General features: G+C 41.4%; 2 protein-coding genes across 36 annotated transcripts in view; one reads left to right on the top strand and one right to left on the bottom strand.

Moving 5' to 3' along the window:
• The window catches only part of MED12L (mediator complex subunit 12L), a 354,400-nt gene that overhangs the window by 202,049 nt on the left and 127,501 nt on the right, over positions 1–24,850 (top strand). The window lies entirely within an intron of this gene.
• Positions 425–24,799, bottom strand: GPR87 (G protein-coupled receptor 87). Its single transcript, XM_003132489.4, has 3 exons — positions 24,597–24,799; positions 6,576–6,707; positions 425–1,541 (listed from the first exon to the last, which is right to left on the bottom strand). The coding sequence occupies exons 2-3, from the start codon at positions 6,607–6,609 to the stop codon at positions 499–501; spliced, it is 1,077 nt and encodes a 358-aa protein (XP_003132537.1). The 5' UTR covers positions 6,610–6,707; positions 24,597–24,799; the 3' UTR covers positions 425–498.

The following is a 24,850-nucleotide window of genomic DNA, read 5'->3' on the forward strand; positions in this document are numbered from 1 at the left end:
GAGAGTTTTTCTAATGTGCATAAGATGATAAGCAGAAGGATGATGGCTAAAGGTTGTAGATGGGTCATAGAAGTAATGACAGAAAGGCCTAGCAATCCACATTTACTCAGTTACATCTGCAATGATTGAACTGTGATGAAAACAGCATTTTCTTTCCAAGATCTTAAGGCTTAAGGTTGGATAGAGTTCTCTAAACTTCCTGACCTCTCAAAGGTGGCTTCAATGCAGCAGCATTTTCTGCGCATGCAGTCTGCTTCTCCTTAAACGTTCAGTCAGAATCCCTGCCACTCAGCCACATATTACCTCTTGTTGAGCTCTTTTTTTCAGTATGCCTGAAAGGTTTTCTCAGTTCCAAGTTATACCCCAGTTTCATACCATTTCAGATCTCTTTTCATCTGTATTTTGATGGGCTCACACAAGGATAATCAAAAGATGTTTATTTACACTTTGTACATATTGACTTCAACAAACAAGAGAAGACCTTGTGGCCTTTAACTCCTACACATCAGTGTAATCATAGTATATGCGGACCTCTGATCTTCTGACACTTTGCAGGGATCGGATGCTTTCGCTCCTTGTTCTGATATTTGATTTCTTGAATAGCCTTCTTGAAAATGAGCGACACATGAAAAAGTAAATTATTGGATCCAGGCACACATTGCATGCAGACAAGAAAAGGGTCATTTCCTTGCAGTAATACAGGATTTTGTGTGCAGAGTCATCTAAAAGTCTGTCCAAGTGACTAAAAGTAAAAGGAATCCTGCACAAGTGATAGGGTAGAAAGCAGGTAAAAAACACAGCCACAACCACTCTAATGCTCTGGTTATGTTTTCGTTTTCGGCTCGACTGGCTTATGAATTGCCTGCTGGATTTGTGGATGTACCTGGATATGGCTATGTAACATCCGATCAGTATCACCAGCACAGCTACAAACAAGCAGCTGTTGACATAAATGATGGCATTATGCCATTTCACCCCCAAGGGACTCTTAAGTTTCACGCACTCGTGGATATTTTCCCTAGTTGGTTGACCATTTGTTAGAATGATGTTTGGCAAGGACAGAACAGCCATGAGCACCCAAACGCAAATAGACAAAACCTTCGTGAAGGTTACACTGTACATGCGAGAGTCGCCAAAGGGCTTTACCACTTTCAGGTATCGATCAATGCTTATCAGCCCAAGAAACACGATGGAAGTGTACATGTTGGCGTAGAATAAAACTGAGGTGTATCTGCAGAGGATAAACTTGAAGTACCAAGGTCCAAATCCTGCATCGTGGACTATTCGAAATGGAAATGTCAGTGTCATTATGAGGTCAGCAACCACTATGTTTTTGAGATAAAATATGAAGCTGGTTTTATTCCTAATGTGGAAGAAAATCCACACTGCCAGACCATTCAGCAAGATGCTTGCCACAAATATAACGAGGTAAAGCAGAGGCAAGACGATAGTGTTGAATTCATTGTTAATAGTGGCGTTCTTTCCAGGTGCATCACTCACGTTACTTGGGGTGTGATTTCTTGGGCTGGGCAGCTCATTATCTGTAGGAGAAGCAGGGAGACATCACTTCAGTGCTTTGCATGCCCCACAGACTGCCAGGCTTCCTCACAGGCTGAACTATCCCTGTTTGGGGCTAGTTAAAAGAAAGTCTTTAGTAATTTAAAGAGTCAATTTAGTGCACTGTTAACATTTTGAGTAGCTTAAGAATTGGTGGACTCAAACAATTTGGAGCTACTGTATAGCACAGGCAACTACATTCAGTATCCTGTAATAAACCATAATGGAAAAGAATATGAAAAAGAATATATACGTATGCATAACTGAATCACTTTGCTGTGCATAAGAACTTAACACTGCATTGTAAATCAACTATAACTCAATAAACAAACAAAATATAAAAAAAACCAGTGCCCTCACCCCCCGAATCCCCCCTCCCCAAGTCTCTTGAGTAAAAGGTGATGTTTCTACTTCTCTATGCTAATCATTTGAAAGTGAAAATAAATATACTAGGGAAAATTATCCTGATTAGATTTTAATTCAGTGTCACTACAAATAGAATCAACAAAATTTGGGAGGAAACAGTTAAAATTTCATATAACAACATGGTAGCATGTAGTTTATTCTTTTAGTGCAGTCTTTGGCATGCTCTTTGAAATACCTTTTTTTTTTTTTTTTTTTTCCCTCCTTCTCTCACTTTTAGGCCCTGAGCATCAAGCAATGGGAAAGAGTAAAACTAGTGGGTCATTTTGAATTTTTTGCTCATTATTTTCCTATAGTACTTAAGAAACTTTAGGGACTGATAGAATGAAAAGGAATAATTGTCATTAAGGTTTAAATTCATTATCAAGGAGGACAATTATTAAAAATAATTGCAGGCTGGTACCTCTTTTTATTTACAAGGCTAGATTGTATCTATTATACTGAGCATATGGAAAATGTAAACTTTTTGCAATTTCGAAATTTTTAGTTCATATTTTTAAAGTCTTAGACCCTGCCACTCTTATCATTTCAGCAGTGAGTTGGCTTTTGAACATTGGATTTGCATGACATAGGTGAGAATGGGCCTTTCAGATCTCCTGCTGTGGGGATTGTAATTGATGGGTCTCCCCGCCTTCCCCTACCAGGCAGGTTTTTTCTTGTGGCGCCATGCACTAGCCATACAATAAGGAGACTAAGACAACCCTTTGCCTGGGACAGTAGAGGTTCCTCTGATGAGTGACTTTGGCTGGTGGACTTTTTCATTCATCTGGTCAAAACTGTTCAAACTGCACTGCAGTCTGAATCTTCCCACTCTGCCTCCTTGCTCCTTTCTCTCCTCCACAGGGGTGCTATGTGCATAGCCTTCTATAATCCCTGTGGGCATTCTCCTGGAGCAATCTCTTGGTCGTCCAGTTACATTTTGTCTTTTTTTTTTTTTTTTGAAACTGGAAGTAATAATTTTCAAATGAAAGTTTTGGATGCAAGTTTACAAGGAGGGTCATTTCTGCAGGTTCATGTCCCACTGATGTTTTCTATTATTACAATTATATTTTTGGAATGATTTTGTGTTACAGTGTGAATCGAACCCTAATTTCCCTTCATGGCAGGTAGAGTAGTATATGTATTGTTTCTCTTCTTTGGAGAAATGAACCAGGGAAGATGGCTTTGATGATTGTAATCCAAAAGCAGGTTCTTAAATTGCTGCCTGAAATATAAGCGGAGGCTCTGCCTGAATAACCTTGTCCTCTTTCTAGCTCTTTCCCTTTTATTCTCTGCTACTAGTATTTTTAAAAACTGGTTTTCCTGGCTTAAATATCCTTACCTAGGCTGGTAATTTATACCTGGACTAGCCTGTTAGGATGAGACCCAGAGTATTATTAAGCTTTACAAGTTTAAAATGCCTGATTCAGCTGCCATCTGTACTCCTGTTGCCAGTTTCAAATATCATCTTGAACAGTATCATTCAAGCCTATTTTGACTTAATGAAGTGTTGCAGACTTGGCTGCTCCTGCACCCCAATATTCATATCAGCACCCATGCCCTTAGAAGCTTCTTAAGACGTACAGTTTTACCTGGGTTAAGATATCTGCTTGGGAGTTCCCGTCGTGGCACAGTGGTTAACGAATCCGACTAGGAACCATGAGGTTGCGGGTTCAGTCCCTGCCCTTGCTCAGTGGGTTAACGATCCGGCGTTGCCGTGAGCTGTGGTGTAGGTTGCAGACGCAGCTCGGATCCCGCGTTGCTGTGGCTCTGGCGTAGGCCGGTGACTACAGCTCCAATTTGACCCCTAGCCTGGGAACCTCCATATGCCGCGGGAGCGGCCCAAAGAAATAGCAAAAAGACCAAAAAAAAAAAAAAAAAGATACCTGCTTGAAGAGTTCCCTTCATGGCCCAGCGTTTAAGGAACCCGACTAGGATCCATGAGAATGCCGGTTGGATCCCTGGCCTCCCTCAGTGAATTAAGGATCTGGTGTTGCCATGAGCTGTGGTGTAGGTCATAGACACTGCTCAGATCCCATGTTGCTGTGGCTGTGGCGTAGGCTGGCAGCTGTAGCTCCAGTTCGCCCCCTAGCCTGGGAACCTCCATATGCCATGGATGCAGCCGTGGAGGGGGGGGGAATCTGCTTGAGTTAATTTCCCCACTTACACTATTAACAGTCACTTTTATCAAACCCATAACGGAACCCTAAGGGAAGCGGAAAGAGGGCAAGTATGTTTTCATCAGGATAAGTGGTCTGGCTGAGAGACCCGAAAAAAGGGGCAGCTACATTATCTCCTGAAAGATGGCTAAACCTTTTAACAGTTACTAACGAATGATTTTCAGAGTCATTGGGAATGCAGACAGAATGGTTCATGAGCTATAGCACAGGATTTCAACCCCTAGTGTTGGCTCACTGGACCTGCTGTGCTTATCCTTGGTGGGATGGCAGGACATAGACTTCTCAGGATTGGTTAAGGTTTTTGAGCCTGTTCCTTACATACTTTAAAGTTTTAATTGTAGGAACAAGTACTCTTATTAAATGATTTACCAATCACTTATGGTTATCAAAGATAGTCGTAAGTCAGAATTTCAAAATTAGTCCCTATATATACTCTGACTCATAAATAATGTCAGGTCTGAGTGACCTGGTTCCACAGTGATTATTGAATGTGTTGTGGCCTTCAGACTGCTTGCTGCCCTGTTTGCTGATTGTGTCACCCTACAGTCTTTACTTCCTTGGTTTATGTATAGGGTTAATATTTTGGAATATAGGATTTCTTAATTCAAGGGAATAGGTTGGGGTTTGGTTATTACTTCATTTGCCAACGGCCACATTTACGACGCAGCTTAAACAAATTACCGGGTAAAGCCTGTTACAGCCTATTCTCTGACGTAAAATGGTAGTAGAGAGAAAAAAAAAATGGCTTCTGGGAAGCAGGAAGAGTCGTCTGTGGGTTGCTCTGGAAGGCTCAAACCTTAATATAGAGAGTTTGGGGTGACATTTATTTGTTTGTTTATTTATTTAAGAATTAAGTCTACGGCTTATTCTTTCCTGCCAGCTACCTCCGTCATTTCTTCCCTTCTGTAGGGTTGCCCCAGTTTTTCTAAAGCCTTTGACTGTGCTCGAAGGGATTTCTCTGCACGGTGTTCGTGCTCAGAAACAATGACCATTAAAAATCAGTGGCTTTCTTTACCCAGGAAGTTTTATCACATTGTTCTTTGCTGTCAGTATAAAGAACTTGGCAAAGTTAGGGAACATTTTTAATGACAGGTAGCTTAATCAATCAAGAAAAATCAGAAACTGTTTTTACAGTGTAAAGGCCATTTGGTCACATCTCACACACTCCTCATTTCCTAGGTTGTTATCCCCCGTATTGTTTAGTGCTGAGCTTGATTACAGAGTGAGAATTGAAAGGAAAAAAAAAGAAAATCCTTCTCTTCCAGCTCCTTTTTTTTTTTTTTTTTTTGGCATACCCATGGCAGGTAGAAGATGCTGAATCAGGGACTGAACCTTTACCACACCAGCTACCCAAGCTGCTGCAGTGATAATGCTGGATCCTTAATCTGCTGTGCCACAAGAGAACTCCAGTTTTTTTTGTTTTTGTTTTTGCTCCAGCTCCTTTTAAATTAACAAAGGCAGTGACATGAGAATTCAAGTTACATAGTAAAGAAAGCATCATTTTGTACCAGTGTGTGTGTGTGTTGGGGCTATGGGCTATGGTTGCCTGTGTTTGTGTACTGGGACTGTGTACCTGTGTGTGTTGCAGAAATGCATGGGCTTTGTTGTCAGATGTCTCATTAGCCACATGTGTTCCTGTGTTGGACAGTGCAGATAAAGGGCATTGCAGGAAGTCCTCTTTGATGCCAATTCAGTTACTTCATGACTTTGTAAAATGGAATAAATATTTTTTGGATCTTAAAATTTTGCTGGACCTTCTGAGAATTAAATTCTCTACAAACATTTCAAGCACAGTATCTAGTACTTGGTAGGTGTTCACTTTCTAACTTTCATGCACTAAGTTTAATTTGTCTCATCAATAGCAGACACATTCCAGATGATAAAGCGGTGAAGAATCTGGTCCTTTTGTTTTTGGTGAAGCTACATTGTTTCATTGTGGCATGTCATAGTTTGGCACAAAATGTGAATGGATCAACAGTATGTCTCTGCTCTACCTGCCAGGTGGGAATGAAATACCAAAGTCATGCAGATTATAGGGTGTCACTAGCCTAGCTCAGCTGCCCTTGCATGACTCTTTTCTAGTTACCATTAGTGTAGGTCAATGTTGTCTTTGGCCTCTTGGGGAACCTCAGTGAACCTTGATCTAGACAATTTGCATACTTTAGTTTGGGTATAAAAAACTTCCCCAGTTGTCATTAGTTTGATCATTCTTGTCCTTTTGGAGATGATTTCTATATGAAACAAAGCCTAAAATGAAGTGATAGGTTAAATTTCCCTCTTGCATGTTTGCTGTTTTACACTTATTGGAAGCCAAGGATTAATGCCAGTGTATTTTGTTATTCGATGTGGTGACTACTAAAGGCCTCCCTTCCCTGAATTGCCACACAGTATATTGATCAAATAAGACTTTCTTTTGCATGTTTCTCTACAGCTTACCTGGTAATTTTGCAAGTGTTACGTTGAGCCCCATTCTTTAGTTGTGACGGACTGTAGGCACAAATACGTGTCAGGAAACACTTGGGGAAGATGGAGGCAAGGGCTCGGCATAGGTTATTCCTGGTTTAATTTCTGGGGGCAGAAAAGAAAAAAAAAAGCAGTTGGAGAGGAATTTGAACATACAGTATTTTGATTTTTTCTTAAAATAGATAGATATACCCCCATGATTGAGAAAAGGCCTTTGAATATGCCACACAAGAGTTGTCTATTTTTGTGTGCTCTTTCAGCCTGCTCACCATCTGAATGCCACTGTGTGTCCCTGGGAAAGTTACTTAACGTCTCTGTGACTCAGTGTCCTCATCTCTGAAATGAGAATGATACTTTAGACTGTGATAAGGATTGTGACATAATCTATCAGGCGCTTATCGGAACCTGGGTCCAAGAATGTGCTCAGGACATATTAGCTTATATCTTCTCATCCCTGCTTCTACCTCTTTCTTTTTCTCCCCTCAACCTTGGCACAGTCATTTGAATGCATCTATGATGAGACTTATGTGCAATTGCACGTTGTTAAAAAAATTAAAAGTTCTAACACTGATATATGAAGAATGTCTTATAAGCTCAAACGCATTCAGTGTCCAATTCTTGTAATCTCTGGGGTTCCAGTTTTGTCTTTACCCTAACCACCTGTGTGACCTCCATTGAGTCACCTGACCTTTTGGGAATTGGACTGAAGGCCCTAAAAAATTCCCTATCAGCACTCAGATTTGCCGAGGCTTCTATATTTTCCTCAAACATAGGTTCTCATTAAGAATTTAATTTCATTTGCACATTTGTTGTGTTAAGTCCCTGTACTTCTTTGTGATAACTCTATGTCATCTAACCTCAACTTTTGGCAAGGAAGGAGTAATTAAATTGACTTCGAGTGAGTGGTGTGTGGTTTTGGCTAAATAACTCTTCTGAGCTTTAGAGTCCTCACAACCTTTTTATCATGATTACCTGAGATCCTAGGTACATGTGATGTTGCACTGAATGCTTTAAGATGTTTCCCACTTCTCCTTCAGCAGCTATGCCTTGCCCCAGTTTTCTGACTTTTCTCAGATGTTGATAAAAGAGAGATGAAGTCCTGGGAACTGTTTTGGAAAGTGCTGCTGAAGACAAATGTGTTTGTGGAACCATTCATTATAGGGGAAGTGACAGTGTTTCTCATGAAATGAAACCATGTGAGACTTTCATGTCCCTTCCCTGATATGGTTTAGATACCACAGAGCTGCAGAGACACCCCAAATAACCTCATCCCCTCCAAGCACAAAGCCATCTTCTGGCTGTGTAAGCAGTTACATTTGCTGAGTCAGCAGGGAAAGACCATGTTGGAGGCCAAAGTGTATTTAAGAATTGGGCAGCAACGATCATCACGACCCAATTTTATCTGTTGTATAACTATAAATGTAATAAAATTCATTGAGTAATTAAAAAAAAGAATCGGGCAGCAGGTGGAGGGGCACTTATATTTTTCCCTGTTACTCTGTCCGTCTCTTCTGTTGCTTAGTGCCATAGGACGTGTAGGTGCTGGATTTGGTAGTAGATGAAGAAAATAGTTTCCAAATATTCAGTGATTCCTCAAGTCCTCAGTTATCTCCTTTTAGGGTTTAGACACCCTCACTTAGAATCACTAGAGTGTGTGGTACATAGTGGGAAGTCAAAAGGTCTTTATTGGTTAATGGATCATGGACAGTGATTAGAACCTCGGAGTCCCTCATTTTAGATTTAACGTAAAACAAGGAAGTGAAATCCTGCTTTCTCTTCGTTTACCAAAGTTTACTGAGGAGAATGATTGAGGCAATTTTCTAAACTGCATAATAATGATCCTTGGATTTCAGTAAACATTTAAAAAAAAATTTTTTTTTTTTTGGCCATGCCCATGGTACGTGCAAGTTCCCAGGTCAAGGATAGAACCTGAGTGACATCAGTGATCATGCTGAATCATTAACCCACTAGGGAACTCTAAAACCTTATTTTCTTGAACCAAACTTCTCTTGGAAACATATCAAAGAGTCTACATGAAGAACACATCCTCAATTTTATTTTCCTGTGTGCACGAGTTTAGTGGTTTTCCTGTTCTTGGCTTTACTTATTCCTCACTTGATAACAAGAAGTTCAGTATAGCTTCTCCCACTGGAAAAGAAGTAGTGTCTAGAGGTGGGTGAGCCACAAGAGAGACAGCAGACAGTTAGCCATTAAGGAAGACAAAGAAAAGAGGCTGGGAGAAAATATTTGCGTATCACCTTTATGATAAAGGATTAAATTCAGAATATACAAAGAACTTTTCAACTTCCTAGTAAGACCATAAAAGGCCCAATTAAAAGGTTATCTGAAGATTTGTATAGATGTTTCACCAAGAGCACATGAAAAAATACTCAACCTTGTTAGTCATTAGGGGAATTCAAATAAAAACCACAGTGAGATACTATTTCACATGTACCAGAATGGGTATAAATAAAAAAGACAATGACAGATCTTGTGGAGGATGTGGAGAGATAGGAGCCCTTGTATGTTGCTAATGGGAATTTAAAATGACGCGGCCACTTTGCAAACAGTTTGGTAGTTTTTTTAAAAGTTTAACCTAAATTTATATTATGACCCAACAATTCCAGTCAAAGTATCTCCTCAAGAAAATGAAAACATATGCCTATGCAAAGACTTACATACAAATGCTTGTATTAGCATTATTCATAACAGCTAGGAGTTAAATCAACCCAAATGTCAACTGATGAATAGATAAACCAAAGATAGTATAGTCACATAAGTGGAGTACTATTTAACACTAAAAAGGAGTGAAATGCAGCTGTAATACAAATGAATTAAACAACATTTTGCTAGGGAAAGGAGCCAGATGCAAAAGACCAAATACCATTTAAATGAAATGTCCAGAAGAGGCAAATCTTTTTAGAGGTGCAAGGTAGTTTAGGGCTAGGGGTGGGAATGGAGATTAGCTGTAAGAGCATGAGGAGTTTTGGGGGGTGCTAAAAACTGGATAATGATGATGATGGCACAACTCTATAAATTTATTAAAAATCATTTAAAATAGGTGAAAATTATGATATGTAAATTATTATTTATTTTTATTTTTTGTCTTTTGTTTTTTAGGACCGCACCCCGTGGCATATGGAAGTTCCAAGGCTAGGGGTCTATTCGGAGCTGTAGCTGCTGACCTACACCACAGCCACAGCAACGTGGGATCTGAGTCACATCTGCGATCTATACCATGGTACATGGCAGCGCTGGATCCCCATCCCACTGAGCGAGGCCAGGGATCAAACCCGCAACCTCATGGTTACTAGTCGGGTTCATTAACCACTGAGCCACAACAGGAACTCCCCCTGATATGTAAATTATATCTCAATGAAGTTTAAAAGGAGCAAAGAGCAAAGAAAAGGAGGAGAAACAGGGTCACAACTCAACCGTACAATGACGGATGAGTTTTCAAAACCAAGGAAAAGTACCTAATAAGCACATTCCCTATCATCTCTTGAAGAAAATAGTGGAATGCCAAGTTATATTTCACCAGAGTTCCACCACTTGAGGTAGGTGAGGGGCTTTGCTCCGTGATCTGGACAATTCATTTGTCCAGAAAGAAGAAAGAAGAGTTTCTTCTTTTAGAATTGACACTCTGTGGATAACGATTTGCACTTTGGGAGGGCTCCATCTTCCCATTTTCTTAATTCCTGTTGAAGTTACATGAGAGAGTTGGGTTTGAATTAGTTCAGGAATGAAGTTTGGCTTTTCTGGAGTCTGATTTGTTTTCTAGGTCTTAGAAATGAGATGTTTCATGCTCCTCCACTGGCTTCTGAATGTTTCCTCTTTCTGTCTTCATCTCCGGATGAAATGCTTCCCAGCTTTAGGCCTCAGCTCCTCCCTCATTCTTTCATTTTCTTTTTCTCAGGAGTGTTCAGGTCCCCTTGGATGCTCGGCCGTCACCTCCCTTCCATGATCTATCTCTTCTATTCCCCAGACTTCACTTGGTGGTTGTTAGAGGTTGCCGTCTGTCTGTGTTCCTCAAACTCAAATTCTCTAAACCTGAACTGTTTTCCTTTTTTTCAGCACACACCATCCCTGTCTGTGAATATTTGCTTCCTCTCTTGGTCGAGAGAGTTTGAAACCTCAGTACTTGATGGGATAGTTCTCTTTTCCTTGACTCTCACCTAGTCAGTCCCTTGTTCAGTCTTTCTGTTGCTTCTGTTACAATATCATTCCTTTGTTTCTGTCCTCACCTTACTACCCCCAGAGCCATCTTCTAGATTGAGGCCCTCCTGGTCTTGTGTGCCAGACCTCCTCTCTGGTCTTGCTGCCTCTTGCTTCTTTCCTCTCAACTCCCTCCTGTTTCTTGCTGCTAGATTCTTCTTTCTAAATGACCCATGTACTCCTGCTCTCTAACCCTGACTATGAGATGCTACGGAAATTCTTGAATTAAAATTGCTAATGAAACATAAGGAGTTATTTTTTTAGTTTTGAAGATCAAGACATGTGGAAGCCAAAAGATGCTGGGTTCTGATAATGAAAAATTGGCATTAAACTCTGGTGAAACCTGCTTGTCCCTTTGAATTAACCCTTTGTGTTCACCTGCTTGTCCCTTTGAATTAACCCTTCGAATCAGATGACCATAATGTCCACTCTGTAGACTCATTATGAGGTTAAATTAGAATATATGTTTATAAGTTATGTGCTTTGTAAGCATACTCTTTGCTCATGTTATTTTCATTAATCCTTGCCTAAATGAAATTCAAGATCATTTTCATCCTATTCTGTATATTAACTGCTGCCTCTCAGGGCCATGTCATATATTTAGCCCCCTGCTTTTCTTTATACCTATTTCTGCTGTCACCCCTCTTTCCCTACCTTGGAAATCTCTACCTTTCCTTCAGTGTTGACCACAAACCGACATTAAGGTCATTTATTGGAAATCTACTCATGTTCCAGCCTCTGGAATTATAAAGATGAGGAGGGTACATTTCTGCCTTTTTAAGGAGTTTACAGTCCAGTTGAGGATCCAGAAGTAAACAGACCACAAAGTAGAGCGTGAGAGTTTGGGATGTTGTGGAAATCAAAGATGTCCCCAGGTGAGGAAGCAGGGATCAAGGAGGTTCCACGGCAGCTTTGATGCCTGGGTTGTGGCAGGTTTGCTAAAGGTCCGGTGAGAAAGGAGCACATGGACGTGCTGAGCGTGGCCCAAGATAACATGAGGTGACCTGCTGGGGAGGTGATGGTGGCCTTGAGTGGTGGAGAGCTGTGACAAATTTGAGGCATGTTGAGGAATTAGTGGCTGATTGATACTGGTGCAGAGGGAGGAAGAGTGTTGTGGCCTCCCAGTATTTGGCAGTGGGTATTGGCTTCTTTCACTGATGCTAGGGCCTGTGGGAGGAGCACACTATAGGATGGGTGGAGTTCAGATTTTGATTTGCTGATTTCAGAATGCCTCTGTAGTCTCCCTGTGATGTCTGCTAAGTAATTGAACAAAGATGTCTGGAGCTGAGGGAAATGCTCCTGGCTAATGATGTACATTGAAGGTCAACAGAGGATCCATGATAGAAAAAGTGATGGGAGTGAATGAATGAACCTGCCCAGTAGAGTGAGAACAGCAGAGGGCTGACGTCCAGGGAGCAGTTCTAGGAACAGGGAAGTGCCTGAAGGAGTGGTCACGAATTGAAAGGATCACCAAAAAAGATTAATGTCATGTGAGTTTAAGAGTTTAAGAAGTGAGAAGTTGTAACTAGTTTTATCCTGCAGGGCGGGGAAGCGCTGTAGCACGGACTTTAGTGACAAAGAGGTCACTGTTGGTCTTGCCAGAGCCGCCCATGTAGTGCTGTGTGTGGGTGTGTGTCGGGGGGAGTAGGGGCAGAAGCAGAGGGCTGATGAGGCTGATGACAGAGGGTTGAGTAATGCTTGTGAGGTGAGGAAGGGAGTGATTTCAGACAACTCTTTCAAAAAAAAAAAAAAAAATCATACCTGTGATGGGAAAAAGAAAAGGAGGGGGTGGGAGGTAGAGATGGATGTAGGACTGATAGAAGATTCTGCTAAGCTTCTTATTTACTGTCTTACATTTTAAAATATTTTCCTAGCTTGCCTAAAAAAACCCCCAAACAAACCAAAAAACCCCTTGCTTCTACCCTGAGCCAACTGCAGTGATGGTGTGGTGCCCATCCCAGCTCTGTTGCCCTCCACTGTTTGAGCCTTCCTCCCCTCAATGGGTGTGATGATACAGCCAGAAGCAGTGACGTTGAGAATATTTATGAAGTATCTGGCACAGTTGCACAGAGTGTGGGTTGAGTCTTATGAGTTCCTATTGCGTGTTGTAGGGACACAATTTGGTGATTGATATTTGGGTGAAACTGAGTTCTTGCCATCTCGTTTATGCTGAGGCCGTTGTGTGGTTTGTAGTTTCAGCAGCCCAGTGTGGACTCAACTGATTGAGCTTTTTGCTCCAAGAACTTCCTTTAAGTTGCCTCTATGCCACACCTGCCTGTAGTCTTTCCTCAGTAGCAGCAGCACTGAAGCTCCCCCCGCCCGTGTGGTGTACAGTGGAGCAACTTTGCACCCTCTGCTCGTCCCAGAACCTGCAGGGTGTTGCAATGAAAATTGCTTCAGCCGTAGTAATGGGCTCCGATCCAGGACTTCACTGATGGGCGGCAGTCCTGTCCTGCCACCTACTGCTCTCCCAGCCAAGAACTGACGAAACCTCTCAAGAATGTGTTGTCTGTGGCAAGCCTGAGTTTCACAGCCATTCCTGAGGTTAGATGGTTAGAGACCTTCTGTTTAGAGACCTTCTGTTTTTTTTTCCAGCCACCCATTGATATCATCCCTGGATTATTTTATTAACTGTCTTGTGATGTTGTTGGTTGTCAGCTGGCTTTTTAAATGAATAAAATGAAGTGGTAGAAAGGGATGAATGTCAATGTCTCCTTTATCTTAGGCCTTGAACTTGGCCCTTGATTTGGCATGCAACACTCAGAGCAGCCTATGCCCTAGGTGTGTTTTAGTCCCATTTTCCTCCCCAAGTGGGAAGAGCTGAGGCTCAGACATGTTAATTAACTTGGCCCTGACTCACACAGCTAGTAGTGGGTAGGGTCAGGATTCCTATCAGATATGATGGAAACTGAATCTGCAGTTCTTTCCATTATCTTGCCCTGGAGTACAAATGCAGAGCAGTTCCAGGGTTGGTTTCAGAGGAAGTGGGAGGGGGAGAATAGAGCAGAGGCGGGGTTTGTTTTCCCTGTCAAGCTCATGAAGGAACTGCTCATCTTCTCAACTGGAGAGATGGTTTTGTTTGGCCTGAACCATGTGCAAAAATCGGGAAATTTCACTTAAGAATCCATATTTGGATCGGATCTTGAACAAGGAGAAGCTCTGCCCACATGGAGTGTGAACCATCCCATGGCAGTAGCTGCCCCTTCTCTTTGGGAATGTGCTCTCCGGTCACCAGCTCACAGCATCCTCTGCTGATGTCCCTGAGCCTCCTCACTCCTCACTCAGGAGCACTGCTTTCCTGATCCTCTAGACACTCAATTTTGCAGCTCTTGGCTCATTTATCATGTCAATATTACAGATCAACCTTTGACCAGCATGGGTCAGGTGCCCTATGTTGACTGTAAGCATATCTTGCTTCCTCTAACCCCTCTCTGCCAATTGGTCTTGCTTCAGGGATTCTTAATCAGTGATTTTCCCAGTACCTCTTAGCAACCCAGAAAAAATGAAATGGCAGGAGATCTTGCTGCTTAGTGTACACCCAAGAATTAATTGTCACCAGTGAACTCTTCTCTGTGGCCAGCCCTCTCCTAAGGCCTCTAAGCAAGAACCCTACTGCTTTTGTGGTTGGGGAAAAAAATGGACATTCCAGGGTACAAGGAAGGAAAGGTTACTAATGGTGGAGCAGAGGCTTGAACCCTGGGTGTGTTAGATGCCCAGACCTCCTCAGTTTCCCTAGAAGGGAGGTGGGAAGACTGAGGAAGTGTCGGCATCCAGGGCCCCAAAGCGGCTGCCTTGTGCACCCACAGCCCTGCTGTCATAATTGGCGGTCAGATCTCAGCATGGGCGGGGAGCCACTGTTCTAGGCCAGGCTGCAGAAACTCCCTCCTTAGCAGGAAGGCCCGGCAGGTGTGCCCTCCAGGCCCTGGCAATGCTTTTCTTCTCCCTGGCTTCCCAGGGTCTCATTATTGCCCTTCTTCTGGTCAAGATTTGGAAGATAAATGCTAGTTAAATTCTTGTGCAGCTGCTCATGATTTTTGGGGGCTGATTATTTGGTGGTGGTTTTCCGATGACAGAGTTGTGGTTAATTACCTCTCTTATTTGTCCTCCACTTTCCACTTTGTTCTTTGGAAGCTGTCATCTGGAATTACAAGAATGTCCGATCTGAAGTTTTGTTTTTTTGTTGTTGTTGTGTTATTTTGGTCACTTTCCTATGGAAAAGCTGGATTAAACCAGTAGATCATATGGGAATACAGCAAATTTCAGTGGAAAGATGTAAAGTTCACAAAAGCCATCTAAAGCAAAGCTTCTGATGAAAGGCACAGCCTCTCTTGCATTTTGGAATCACCTTTAACCTAAGAATCTTTCCCAATTTAAACCAGAGGAGAGAGAGAGAGAGAGTGTATGTGTATGTGTATGTTCCAGAACTGCTAAGATAGAGCTCTGCTGAAAGCCTTGGGAAAGAAACAAGTTACCTCACTGGAGGTATAATTCTTTTTGTAATTGAATTAGGTCACTGTATTCATAAGGCACTTCATTAATGCAAGCTTGGAGTCAGTAACCCAAAGGTGCTGGAATGCAAAGCACACAGCCTTCATTCTGGTTTTTCAGGTACTCTTAAATTTCTCTTGACATTTGTAGCTTACCATTAGGCATATTTTGGTTCACATTTAGACTGAACATTTTCTTTCCCCAGGTGACCTCTGATTACCTATTGATTGGTGATTGATTGAGGGAGGGTGGTGTGAATTGGGTAGTACACTCCCTCTAGGCAAGGTTTGTGTCTAATGCTTCCTTGTAGCCCTAGCCCAGACCTGGTTACCATATAGGTGAGGGCCTCAGCAAGCTTCAGCAACTTGCCCGACATCACACAGACAGTGAGAGGCAAAGCCAGGAGATGAGCTCCCATTTCTGTGACCCCCAAGCTGGCTACTTGGCTTGATCAGTGGCACCTCAGAAGTAGCCTGGATGGTATGCTGGACTTCAGTGTGGTTGGCAGGTGTTAACGTTTTTGACTTGGTCTTTGACTCTCTGACCCTGGGCAAAGCATTTTACCTCTCAGAGCTTGAGTTGCCCATCTGAGAAATGAGTGAAATAATAACTTCCTGGCCTGGCTCCCAAAGGTGTTGTGAGAATCTGCAGAGATAATACACTAAAGTCCATTTTATATTGTAAGTGCTATAGTAATATAACTCATGGCCAAGGAAGATAATTTATGGCACATATTTCTTTCTGCTTAATAACAGAAGTCTTATTATTCCTAGAGTCAAATTTTTTTTTATCATTTCCTGAGTTGAAATGTATATATATTATGTTTTATTTACGTAGAGTCTAATTTATACATAGCCAAATTCTGGATTATTGATAATAGAGTTGGCTGGTCAGAGAGGTCACCGGCTATAGTCCCAGTAGCCAGAGTAGTGGCTTTGGATGAATATGTTGTAAGCTAAATGCATTTGAAGCAACTTCTGGTCCCTAAAAAAAAAATTCTAGGAATCTAAGACCCCAGGTAAAGACTGTAGTTCTTTGATTACTATTTATTGACCTCTTAGGAAAGGAAGAATGGTTTTTCACGGGCTTATGGATATGTTGCTCCTTATTTTAGAAGGGTTATTCCACGGCTTAAGCATTATACTTAAGGGTCATAATTGTGCTTCATGGTCATGGTAGTTAGTGGTTGTCATGGTCACCATTCTAATAAGGTCATTAGTTTGGTTTTCTGGTCTGTGGATGAGAGGTACGTATACCCAAGTCCCCTCCTAATAGAGTGGTTCAGGTTAGCTACCCTAATTTATTTATTTATTTATTTATTTATTTATTGGTCTTTTTAGGGCCACACCCTGGTATATGCTCCCCGGCTAGGGGTTGAATCAGAGCTATAGCCGCCAGCCTGTGCCACAGCCACAGCAATGCAGGATCTAAGCCATGTCTGCAACCTACATCATAGCTTACAGCAATGCCCAGATCTTCAACCCACTGAGCAAGGCCAGGGATCAAGCCTACATCTTCACAGATAACTAGTCAGATTCTTTTCTGCTGAGCCACAATGGGAACTCCACTACCCTAATTTTTGGAATCACAGTTTAACCAAACTGTTAATGCTGTTTAAATTAATGAAATAAGACTGATAACCTAAGAGACAAGTCTTCCTTCAGTGTCATCCCCTACCTTCAATGATAAGACTCTCTAGTGAGATCTTCAATACTAGCGGATTTTTTTTTTTTTTTTTTTGGTCTTTTGTCTTTTGTTGTTGTTGTTGTTGCTATTTCTTGGGCCGCTCCCGCGGCATATGGAGGTTCCCAGGCTAGGGGTCCAATCGGAGCTGTAGCCACCGGCTTATGCCAGAGCCACAGCAACGCGGGATCCAAGCCGGGTCTGCAACCTCCACCACAGCTCACGGCAACGCCGGATCGTTAACCCACTGAGCAAGGGCAGGGACCGAACCGGCAACCTCATGGTTCCTAGTCGGATTCGTTAACCACTGCGCCACGACGGGAACTCCCTTTTTTTTTTTAGAGCCACACTTGTGGCATATGGAAGTTCCCAGGCTAGGGGTCGAATTGGAGCTACAGCTGCTGGCCTACATCACAGGCACAACAACACAGGATCCAAGCTGTGTCTGTGACCTACACCACAGCTCAAGGCAACCCTGGATCCCCGACTCACTGATCGAGGTCAGGAATTGGACACATATTCTTTTGGATACTAGTCAGATTCGTTTCAGCTGTGCTACCTCAGGAACTCCTGATATTTTGCTATTTTTATCAGCATCAAACCCTCACTGTGTCTCATTTTCTTCTGTCATAAAAACAAAAAATCAATCCCCTCCCCCCCACACACTTATGTAGGAAAAGGATTGAGCATCACATATAATTTATTTTATATAATATATGTGAGTGAATATATACACACTCACACATATATAATATAACATTTTCTTTAGAGTAGTTCCTGCTATCAACTTCACTGGCATTAATTATTATTATTTTAAATAAATGAAATGAAACAGTGCAACAAGGAAAGGCTGAGAGAACAGAAATTGGCAGTGGAGCTCGTGGAAGGCATGGTCAGAGACCGAGAGGAAAGCTGATCAAACACTGGTCCTTTGATGTTTCTGAATAGCTCACTGTGAAATGAGGAGACTAAAGCGATGGACTGCAGATTCAAATAAAGCCCCATCCATATGCGGTGTCAATGAGGAAAGTGAGCTGGGTATAAGAATAAATAACCAGCAGGCCAGTGAAATACAGCTAATAGCTGAAATGCTAGGAGAGATAATCAGGATGGCTGGGCACCACAGTGCCTCTGGGTTGTTGCCACACAGGTGCATGGGTCATCTGCCACCAGACTATAAAAAGTGGATTTTTGTATAAATTGCATAAGCTTAAAATTCTGGCTTAATTTTGTTAAAACAGACCAAATGAAGCTTGTCTGTGAGTTATACTTTGTGACATCTAATTTCATGGTGGGGTTGACCCAGGTCCTTCCATGGAGTTTATGCCAATACCTTTAAGACCTGATGCCAGGTCCAAACCTGCCCCTTATTTTTACTAATTCCCCCCTGACTTGATATTTTCCTTTTTTTTACCTGAAATCGATCAGCCTGTAAGACAGGGTTTGAGATAATTAATTGGATTTAGAACTTCATGGAATATATACTTTTTCAGACGTTCTAATGTTTCTTCTTCCTTGATGCTGTTGCATTAGGCTGAACCATATGGAAATGTTTTCGTACATGAAAATGTCATTTTCATATGGTTCGACCTAATATGTCTGGCCCTTGGGAAACTTTGATGATTAGAATCAATGTACTGGGAGAAGGGGGACAAGAGGTTCCGCTAGAGTAATTATGAAGAAACAGTGGTATGATAAAGTATGTTCTCCCATCTGCCGTCGTAGAATCACTTTGCCCCAACTGAGCTTTGTGTTGATACCTTCTGACGTTCAACCCTTTCCATTGTGTCTACTCTTTGGGGATTCAACACAACTTGTTTTTCCGTGTAAGGACTCAAGAGAAAAAGTTCTAACAATAATGTTCCTTTAGGCCTTCTACTAATTTATCAAAACTGTATGAGTATGCCTTCTTCTTTCCCTGCTGGAGTTGAGATAGGAATTAATGCCTTTGGTGAACTAACCTCTCACATGGCTTTGTATTTCCCTCCATTGTTTTTCCCAGGCTTCATTTTTCTTGGTTAAGGTTCATTTGAACCTACTTCATATTAAGCATCTCTGTGAAGCACTTGAAATCTATGGGGGAGACTAGGCAAGACCTAAATAAATAGACATGTGAGTACATTAGAGGGAGTACCTATCTGGTGTGGGTTGTACTTTGCTGAAGGAAAGAGGGAGACTCGTGGGAAATGAATGCACATGGGAATGAGTGTTCTGCTGGGGGTGAGGCGGGAGGAAGGTAAGGGTAGAGAGGTGGGCTTGGCCACCTTGGTTGCAAGACAACCGATTCTTGGAGTGTCTTCCAGGATTGGGAAGGAACGGGAAGGGGGGGCATCAGAGCAAGTGTTAGGTCCCCTGGCCTTCTTATATCACATAGCTTCACTTTTGCATTCTCAAACTCCTTTCTGCATTGGCCAGTTCTTTAGTGTCTGTCTGACTTGCAGTTTCATACAGACTGTAAACTGATTCTACATAGTGCACGCACAGGGTCCCAGTATGATTTGGTACATATCAGATACTCAGTATTTCTGGGTCGTGGGATGATAAGTAGAGATAATACTTGAGGTATTGTACTGGTGGCTGTAGGCACTGTGTGGATGCTTTTTTTTCATACCGCAAAATATACATATGTGTTTGGTTTGCAACATGTAATTAGAATGAGTGTTTTAGGATAAAGAGAATATTGGCATTGAATAGATAAAAACAAAATATCTGTTGAATAGTGATCTTAATATGCTTTTTTTGTGTGTGTGTAGTTACCTTTTTTTTTTTGTTTGTTTGTTTTTGGTGGCGTGTGGAAGTTCCCTTGCCACAGCAGTGACCCAAGCTACTGCAGTGGCAATGCCAGATCCTTTTAACAGCTAGTCCATCGGGGAACTCCCATTAGTTACCTTTTTGATGGCATCCATTGTTTTTTTTCCCTCATTTTGCTATGTGTTATATGGGTTCTACATAGATAATTTTGATGCAGTGTAAGACTTTATCTTGTTTAAAGTTTTCATTTCCCAAGTTTTTAAAATGCTTGGTTCAGACAACCAAAAAATAATTGTAGCTGTGGTTATTTAAGGGTTGTGTGTTACTCTGGGCCCCACGTAGCTACATTGTACCCAGACATAATAGGAAGGACTCTCCTCTTTATAAATACAGCCAGTAAACTATTAATTTTTAGTTTTTCCAACTTTTAGTTAGTTTATCTAAGTTACTTTGAGAAGCCCCATCAATGATTTGTTTTCTGTTTCATTTCTAACCTTTGAGTTTTGCTTGTATGAGGAGGAACAGGTTTGGACAGGTAGGTCATCCACCCCAAAAAAAGTGTGGCAGGCCCTAAAATGCCTGAAACCTTGAGGCAGCTCAGGTCCACACATTAGTTTCTTGGGTCTTTTCTGTCAGCTCTCAGACCAAGAGTCACACAGCAGAGTGCTAAAGCCCACCTATTTTTCTCTGTTATTTTTTTTTTTCTTCAACTAGTTTAGAAGCTCCTGTAGTGCAGGGACCTTATGTTATTTTGTTTCTCCTGCCCTCTATGGTACTGGCATCCATTTTGGAAGCATCCAGAATCTTATTTTAGCAAAGGGTACCCTTTGGACTTAGGGACTTTAAAGTGAAATTTCAAAGCCAGTTTGAAAGTCAGTAATATCACTAACCTGAGAGCATGTTCAGGCTACAGGCAAACCCTCCCCTAGCAGCTGAAGTCTGTGTTTCTCTCTTATTAGTCATACAACAACAACAACAGTATTAATAAGAATATAGGTTCTGCCAATGCTGGCTAATATTATTTTGTGTCTAGGACTATTCTAATTTATTTAGGTAGATTTAAATTTATGAAAAAGACATTGGATTCACATTATAAGTCTGCTGTTTACTTGGGTAGCTTGTCTAACTCCTCTGTGCCTCAGTTTCCTCTTCTGTAAAACATCATTCATCATAAGATAGATTTGAGGATGGCGTGACGTCTTGTCACAGTATTATATTGTTCAGTCCTTCTAGATCTTTTATTGGAGCTTGACATCTCAGCAGAACTCACTATAGAAATGCTACCTGAGTGGGAGGAAGAGTAGTATGCCCATTTTTCAAGTGGAGAAACTGAGGTTTGCAGAGGCTCCTTCAGCAGACTGTGTTCTTGACTGCTCTGCTCATAGGTTAGTGGGCCTGGGGAGCGCAGAACCTGGATTTGAACACAGGTTGGTCTGGGCTCTCAACTGCTCTTCTGCTCCTACTTCCACACAACCTGGGGGTTCATGTGTTGCTTATAATCTGCCCTCCTTTGGGAAAACTGGGAAGTACAGTATCTCCAACTTGATTGCAGGGCATGATGTGCCCAAGACAGCCTCTTATCTATGGTAGGCACCCAGTATGGTAAATAAATTATGAATTTATATAATTGTACCTGCTAAATTACCACCACCAACCACCAACATGAACAACAACAACAAAAGGTCACAAATAGCAAATACTGAGTTTACTCAGAACTTTAAAAAGTAGTGACTTAAGAGTATGGTTGACTGCAGGCAGACTTGATTCAACGTCAGAGCTTGGCAGTGTACTTATACATCACTTAAGCCTCAGTTTGCTCAGCTGTGAAATGGAGGTAACAGCAGTATATATCTTTTTTAAAATTATTACTATTATTATTATTGTCTTTTTAGGATCGCACTCAGGGTATATGGAGGTTCCCAGGCTAGGGGTCAGATAGGAGCTATAGCCGCTGGCCTACACCACAGCCACAGCAACGCCAGATCTGAGCCACGTCTGTGACCTACACCACAGCTCATGCTAGCGGCGACTCCTTAACCTACTGAACAATGTCAGGGATCGAACCTGCGTCCTCATGGATACTAGTTGGGTTCATAAACTACTGAGCCATGACGGGAATGCCTATATCTTTTTTTTTAAAATATATGTTAAAGTATGCAGTAGTCCTGGACATATATTAAGCTATCAGTGCATGTTAACAATTACTGTTTTAGTATTAAAGTTTAGAAGGACAGTTTGTGATATATGAGTTCTATCTAATGCATTATGTAAAGTCATTTAAGGAGTTAGCATTTTCTTCCAAATTGTCAGAAATTATGATTAGAAATTGCTTTATAAGAGAAATTATGGAATCACTGATAGGTATGACTTAATGTGATGTCTTAAACTAGGTGAAACTTAGTTCTCTTGAAAATGCATTTTCATCTAAGTTTTTTTTCATATTTGATTAAAAAAATGCCAGTAAAAGATAAAATGTGCTACATTAGGTACAGGATGAAGAATAAAGTTCCCTTATTTGTCATATAAGGAGGAAGAAAATTTAGAAATTGTTGCTAGGTCAGATAGGAGCTTGGCTTTAATTATTGGCCTAAAGCAGAAGGTTTGTGTTTTGTTTCTTGTTTACCTTGTGTTTTTCCTGTGGTTTATCTCATCTAGTTTTTAACCACAAGGTCAATGTTGCCTCTGCTCTCTACTCTCTGATTTAGATAGTTACTGGCTATAGGAACTGCAATTGGCCAATGAATTTGTACTAATGCAGAACTTCCCATCCGAGGGAGCAGGAGCAGACTGTAATCATTTCAGACTTAGAAAAATCTAGGGCCAGAAGAGGCTGAGATTTGATTAATATCATGTAGCTGGCTGGGACAGGAAGGGGAGGACGAGTCCTCCTCTTCATCATTTCTAATCATAATTTCTACGCAGTGTCCCCTCTTGCATCCTTCATTTGGTCCAAGCCTTGGGTTCTTGATAACCAACCCTAGGGCTTCAGCACATCATCTGGATCATGAGAACCTAGCCAGGCAAGGGGCTCCCAAGGACCATCCAATCTAATCCCTTCATTGTACTGTGAGGGAAGGCAGTGAGCTGCTGGGGAAGTAAGAGGCTTGCCCACATCACACTGATAACTTTTGGCATCGTCAGCATCCAAACCCTAGCTGGGCTTTTGCTCTCATCCCAATTCCTGTCTTACGCCTGAGCACACAGCAGTGTCAGTCTTCAGACTGTAGGATGCTCCTAGGGGACTTTGCCCAGCTTTCACCTCCCTTCTAGCCTGCCTTTCCACCGTTCCTTTTATTGGGTTCTGAAGATATTTCATGAGTTTTCCTTGTCTTTCCATAGTTTAGAGGTGTGCAAAGAACAAAGGGCCACTGGTGTCGCCTCTGTCTTAAATTTCTGTGGCATTTTTTCAGAATACAAGGCTAAGGCTGAAATATTTTTTGTACTTAAAGGAAGTGAAACCTTAAGATATCAGGGAAGAAAGGAAAGCAGGCTCTGAAGGAGTCACGGACACCACTAACCTAAATAAAAACATCCATTCTAATTTCGATTTCTGCCTCCTACCCATATTCCTGAGTGTAATAATCCCTCTCAGCATACTCTCTCTAGCCAGGAAATTTTTCCTTTAGTCTCTTCATGAAGTAGTTAGGATTTTCTGACTAAGGACTTTTTCTTTTCTAGGCTGCATTCTTAAATATGGTATTCAGCAGTCTAACTGCTCACCCAGCCCCCTTCTCCTTCACCTCACATAATACCTGGAACACTTTTCAAATAGGTGTTGGAAACTGTAGTCTTAGAATAGGAATTTGCTGAAAGACTAAGAGACTACATCTCCTTCATCTCTAACTTCAAGGAGGAAAAGATTGTTAACTGGCAGAAATCATAATATAAATAATATAATAATACAAAATAAAAAGAGCCTGGCTATCCCACGCCCCATTTATATTTGATAACATAGAACCAAAATTTTGCTAGTAAATTGGAGTCTCTAATTAGAATTATGAAAGAAAGTTGTTATTAAAAATGTTAATATACCTCATGTAAATGCAGATCCACTTCGAGAATACGATACAAAATTCCACAGCAGACAAATTGCAACCTAATAAACCGAAAAGTCACCCTACCTTAGACTCACAGATATTTTAAAAGCCTTATTATTCCTTAGGAGAGTTCAAATCTCCTTGCCTGTTTCTTGGTTTCCTCAATGAAGTGAAAACTTCCCTAGGACTTTGAATGTGAAACAGAACTAAGCCATTTCTAAGCTGCTCTGCTCCTCAGTGGTTAGGAGTTTCCTCAGTGCCTCTCCTGACAGGTTTTAACATGATCTCTTAAGGAATCAGAATGAGGATTGCCTTGTTCTTTGTGGTACAATGAAAAGACAGAGATTCTTCTATCAAAATGAGGCAACTTAAAGAGAAAATCATTTTTTCCCCCTTTTGATCTCTTTCAAAAAATATGAGTGAAAGATTGTGAAACAAATTTCAGTTTTGGGTCTTGGAAATCAATTATAAGGGACTCTGGATTTTTACTGAACTAAAGCAAATGTGACTTAAAGCAAGTACTTAACAGAAGTGATTTCCAAAATATTTCTGCGTTTGAAGGCACAGTGCACAGTTTATATTATCTGCCTGCCTGAGCTGGAAACAGAGAAGTTCCATGAAGGACGGATGGCCCCTGTCTTGGAAAGTGGTACCTCCCAAAGAGGACTTGTGGATTGCATTCACTCAGCATTCTAATTCGTACTTTTCTTCTAGACCTTTAAGCAGAGGTGTAAGTACAGTCTTACTTAGTATGATATCACACCCTCCATGACTTTTAAGAAAATTGAAAAAACAAAAACAAACCAAAAACTTCATTTACCTTTCATTGCTGTAGCTGGCTGTCCATTCACCTGATACGGGTGTCTTCACATCCAAACAGGCTTCTCAACTCTAATTGAGAATGAGTCTCAAAACCAGGGTTGGCAGGGAAGTTGGTTTTTTGTTAAAGCCTAAAAAAAAGCATTTTTTCCCCCTCCCCTGCCGGAGAAGGTAGGTGCTCCTCTACCCGCCTAGAGATTGTCCCGTGGGGCACACTTACAAACTCTCCTGCTCAGGAATAACTGGAGCAACTTG

This window comes from Sus scrofa, chromosome 13, assembly GCF_054392235.1.
Source record: "Sus scrofa isolate SSC_HxYL_T2T_F1_AM1 chromosome 13, Sscrofa_HxYL_maternal_Yorkshire_Landrace_v2.0, whole genome shotgun sequence".
Classification (NCBI taxonomy): Eukaryota; Metazoa; Chordata; class Mammalia; order Artiodactyla; family Suidae; genus Sus; species Sus scrofa.